Below are 5589 nucleotides of genomic sequence, written 5' to 3' on the forward strand. Positions count from 1 at the left end.
CGTGTGTGTGTGTGTGTGTGTGTGTCTGTGTGTGTGTGTGTGTGTCTGTGTGTCTGTGTCTATGTCTGTGTCCGTGTGTGTGTGCAGCTGGGAGCAGGGCCCCTGGACGCAGTGCTCTGTGTCCTGCGGTGAAAATGGCGGCTGGCAGGATCGCAGCGTGCTGTGCGTGGAGGAGGACACCCACGGACAGTTCTCGCAGGTGGAGGAGTGGAAGTGCACCCACTCCCCTCGACCGATCACCAGACAGATCTGCAACGTCTTCGCCTGCCCGCAGTGGGTGGCCATGGAGTGGTCTCAGGTCAGTGAGTCCCACAGAATAAAGTATGAAGGACTTCATTTGGAGGCCAAATATTCACCTGTTTTTCTTTAGTCTTTTCTCTTTCTTTAGTTACCTTATCATTTGTACCCCCCCACAAAAAAATTAAATATAACGAGTGTTTTATATATATTTTTAACAAAAATTTTTAAATCGACAGTTATTTTTAGCACTGAAATGATTTGCAGATTTAGCGATTAGTGGATTAACAGTAATCAACAACAGTTTTGATATCTGATAAATCATTTAAGATTGTGTGGTTTGGGCTTCTCAGATACAAAAATTTGCAACTCAGTCACCAGAACAAATTTTAAACCTTTCTTCAAATGTTACATTTGTACATTCCATATATTAAATTTGTACATTTTTTTGTCATTATGTAGAGGATATCTTGAAACTGCATTTTTTCTATGTTTCAGTTTTCAGTTATGTGTTGTGACGCTGTGGTTAACGTGTGGTTGGTTTTAGGCACAAAAGCTACATGTTTAGTGTTAAAACAAGATTATGTTTTGGCTTTAAATACTCGATTTGGTTGCAACAAACTCAGCTGTAAATGTCCCGATCTGTTTTATTGCCAAAAATTAGGCAGGAAATATCACAACTTCTTATAAAAAAAAAAAAAAAAACACTTGGTTTTGTCACAACAAACACAACTGGAAATGTCCTGATGTTTTGTTTTAAAATACTCTTTTTTTATTGACAAAAATAAGTTGGGAAAAGAGTCAATGTCTTGATAAAAAAAAACAACCTGATTTTGTCACCACAAACACAGCTAGAAATGTCCCAACATCTATTTAAAAGTATGTTTTTGTCACCATAAACATAGCTGGAAATGTCCCGATGTCCTGTTTAAAAATACTTTATTTTATTGCCACAAACTAGGTGGGAAAAGTCCCAACATCTAGTTAAAAATACATGGTTTTGTTGCCACAAACACAGCCAACGTTTTGTTAAAAATACTTTCTGCAACCAGCTGGAAATAGCCTGATGTCTTGTTAAAAGAAAAAAAAAAAAAATTCAGCACAAACTGAGCTGGAAACTTCCTGACGTTACATTACGTTTTTGTAATTTATTGGTCTAAATCGGAGGCAGTCATCTCTCCATCCCCTCCTCCGCCTGACGACAAACTCAGCTTGTGTACATGTAAAATCAGAGCTACGTCACTTAAAATATGTACATAGGATACATACGAAACATACAAATGCAACACATCAGTGGTTTGCAGAAACGCACAATGCCGACGTTTTATCCTGTCGCCGCTGATTGCTGCTTTTCTCTGTCTCATATCACGATGATTCGCTATTTTGGAGTTTTGGTTTGTTGGTCTGACATTACAAGCAATCTGAGCATTTAACTTTGGACTCTGGAAAACTATTTTCAGCATTTTAACTAAATCACTTAATCCAAAATAATTGAGAGATTAATCCTGCGGTTCTCAACCCCGGAGCTCGGGACTCCCAAAGAGGGGAACGCGATCAATCTAAAGGTTCACGAGATGATTAACACGGGAAGAGAAAAGAAAACGACGTTTCTGCTACACTGAGATATGTTTATTTTAACAGGTTTTTCTCTACTTCTTAAACAACACTGAATTGTTTCATTTCATCTCTGTTCAAATAGACTGAACTGCCCTCAGCCGGTAGATTTACAAACAGGCGGCATCACAAATAGACCTGAAGGGTCACGAGCCACAAAGGTTATGAAATAACTGTCATGTCTGATGCTGTTTGTGAAGTGTACAGGTTGTGAGGTAACGTGTGTGTTTCCGTCCCGCTGCAGTGCACAGTGACGTGTGGGCGTGGCCTGCGTTACCGGGTGGTTCTGTGCATCGACCATCGCGGGCAGCACATCGGAGGCTGCGAGGCGTCGCTCAAACCTCACGTTAAAGAGGACTGTCTGGTCCCCATCGCCTGCCACAAGCCACGAGGTAGGACACTAATAACTCACAGAGAGAGGCGTGTGTGTGTGTGTGTGTGTGTGTGTGTGTGTGTGTGTGTCAGTTTATTTGTGCTGCATTGAAACACCTTTCACAAGATATTTTAACCTTTGAAACCTGAGTGAATAAATAATGATAATAATAAAACAATTTATTTATAGAGCACATTTCACAATACCAAAAGACACATAACAGAAACAAAAGCAAAGTCAATTAAAAGTCAGTAAAAACCAGATGTAATAAACAAAGACATGTAAAAAAGACATGAGAAAAACAGTCAGTGAGCAACTTGGAGAGAAATGTCGCACAGATTGTGAGAATTTAGTGACAAGAAAATGACATGAAAATTAGTTTTTACAAAAGGGGGAGGATTATTAGAAAATTATAGAAAAAGAAAAAAGAAAAAAACAGAAAATGGTAATTATTCATTATATACTGAGAATTTTGTCACAGAACAAAAACGTATACATTTATATATTTTCAATTTTCTTCACTTTTTAGGGACATTTTCTTGTTTGTTTTAGGTTTTTGCTATTTTTTCTTGGAACTTTTTGCTAATCTCTTGCTAATTTTGAAGCCATGTTTTGTTGAGTTGTTCATCGCCTTTTCTGGTTGTTTTAAAAGAAATCAAACCAATTTGCTCAGGTTTCAAAGGGTTAAGGAAGCTGAGACCATAATGGACAAGCGTTTGAAGCTCATAAATGTCTTCAGTTTTTGACATATAGACATTCTTCTTTTGGATAAAAGAAGGAATTTATTAGTACCAGAAGGCTAAAATTTGCACCAACCCACTTACCAGGAAAAAAATGCTGGCGTTGTACGTTTCTGTAAACCGTGGATACGTTCGTGGATATTTTGTAACTTCTGTTCCAGCAACACTGAGGCTAACATTTACTTTTACCTTTAGGCGCAAAAATCACTAGTTTAAGGTCAGGAAAAGATCACGTTTTGGCTTGTAAAACCCAGAGGGAGCAGAATCCCTGCTGGAAAAGCAGAAATATCTTCCTAAAAAACAACCACTTCTCATCAAAAATTAATGTTTGGAGCCTGAAAAAGTCACTGGAAGAACAGCAGTGTCTCGCTAAATCACAGTCGGTTTTGTCGTTTGTTGGTGTTGAACAGTGGTCTGCAGGTTTGCAGGCGGTTTTTCTAGGCGACACGAAATCCACCAGTCAGCTCATTTAAAGCGTCACTTTAAAAACGTTCATATGATAATATAAAACATGCAAATGCTATGTATCGGTTGTTTGCAGAATCGTACAATGCCAGTTTCATGCATTATTGTGCTTTTTATGCACCAAATTCTGCCTTTTCTGCAACAATTAATGGTGTAAAAGCGCATCTCTTCTTTCATTTTTTTTAAATGGGGGAGATAAATGCACGTTTTAAATATTGAGGGTGATGTGTCTCATGTATCCTCCCTGAAATCTATGCATATGAATAAAAGTGATCTTATATTCTTTACCTTACTATTTCATACTTATACCACAACATCAACCCCATTATTGTAAAGTATATGGTATAAATGGCATGTGCATTTTTCCAGAAAAATAAAAAAGTCATAACTTGGCATCGCATTGGATACTTTATATCATCTGCACTCTGAAAAACACACAGTAGAACTGCATAAACAAAAGTATTTGGTTACATACAAAACTACATCTCCAGACCATGCAGTACTAAAACTTTATAGGTACAAGCAACATACTGATATAATCCCAAGGTCAATTTAAAATATGAGCTGAATAACACACATTATATAGAGCACAAATATAATATAACATGTGTTCATACATTTCTTTTTTCCATGAGTTCTCATGAGTGTGTGTACTCTACAAGTGTGTGATATATGGTCGGCTGAACAGCACTGCAGCTGTGAGTCAGGGCTCTTTTTCATTAGCTGTGGTGTGTGTGTGTGTGTGTGTGTGGGTGTGTGTGTGTGTGTGTGTGTGTGTGTGTGCGTGCGTGCGTGGGTGGGTGCGTGCGTGCGTGCGTGCGTGCGTGCGTGCGTGCGTGCGTGCGTGTGTGTGTGTGTGTTGTCCTCAATGCCCACAGTCGCCGCCTTCGCCATAAAACCAACAGGCTTCATTTGCATCAGCTTCCATCATGTGACCCTGATTTATGATCCGTCCTCCACCACAGACGAGCATCTCTGCTCATTAAACTGCTGGATTCTTTAAAAGCTCGTCATTTTCTCCCAAAAGTAGCTCATAGTTTTCATGCATGTGCACTATGTGCCTCTAAATGCCAGTTAACCCTTTGAAATATGGATACGGCATCAGTTTTATTGCGCTGCATTCAGGGGCCTTTCACAAGCATTTAAACCTTTGAAACCTGAACAAATAGTTTGATTTCTTTTAAAATTGTGGAGAAAAAGAAGCAATGAGCAACTTGTCGATAAATTACAAGAATTACATAAAATTAGTAAAAAGTGACAAAGAAATGACCTGAAAAAGAGGGGGAAAATGATCAGAAAATTGTTCTAAAAAAAACACTTGGTAAAAATGTAAAGAGAATTACTTATATTTATCTTTAATGATTATGTTACAAAGATATATCTATATATAGCTAGTAGCGCTTTTTTCAGTCATTTCCTTTTTTCTTTTTCTTTTTTTTACTTTTCTTTGATGCAAGTTTTTTGTAACTTTTACAAATTTTTGCTGTCTTTTTTTTCTTTCTTTTTTTGTGGGGGGGGTCTTCTCGTAAAGTTGCTCCTTGCTTTCTCTAATGTTGCCAAAAAAAGACCAGTTTGGTCAAGTTTCAAAGGGTTAAGTGCTTTTTCACAACAATAGAGAAGTTGATATTAAAACGCGCATTAGCCACCTTAAAAAAATGCCTCCCTAAAATATACAATATCTGTCTAAGCAGATGCTGTATTGAGTGTTTTTTTCCTGCAAATGTCCAAAAAAGACATCTATATGACGTATGTAGTACAGATGTCTTTCAGGACATTGTATACGTATCTTTTCTGGACGACATAGATGTCTTTTATGGACCACACAGATGTCTTTTCTGTATGACATAAATGTCTTCTTGTAGTCATATAGATGTCTCCTGGATGCCATACAGATGTCTTTTCTGGACGTCATATAGATGTCTTCTGGACATCATGTAGATGTCTTTTCTAGACGTCATATAGATGTCTTTTCTGGACATCATGTAGATGTCTTTTCTGGATGCCATACAGATGTCTTTTCTGGATGTCATGGATGTCGTTTCTGGACGTAGTATAGATGTCTTCTGGATGACATATAGATGTCTTCTGCACGTCTTATAGATGTCTTTTCTAGACGTCATGTAGATGTCTTTTCTGGACGTCATACAGATGTCTTCTTTG

The 5589-nt window shown here is 37.9% G+C and overlaps 1 protein-coding gene across 1 annotated transcript; it reads left to right on the plus strand.

Moving 5' to 3' along the window:
* Positions 1-87: 87 nt before the first annotated feature.
* LOC121963491 (ADAMTS-like protein 3) lies at positions 88-2243 on the plus strand (the record flags this gene model as incomplete). The annotated part of the gene is made up of 2 exons (XM_042513775.1): positions 88-298; positions 2096-2243. Coding segments are annotated over 2 exons (359 nt in total), but the record flags the coding sequence as incomplete, so codon positions are not given.
* Positions 2244-5589: the final 3346 nt, after the last annotated feature.

The sequence above is a fragment of the Plectropomus leopardus genome, unplaced genomic scaffold, assembly GCF_008729295.1.
Source record: "Plectropomus leopardus isolate mb unplaced genomic scaffold, YSFRI_Pleo_2.0 unplaced_scaffold1145, whole genome shotgun sequence".
NCBI lineage: Eukaryota > Metazoa > Chordata > Actinopteri > Perciformes > Serranidae > Plectropomus > Plectropomus leopardus.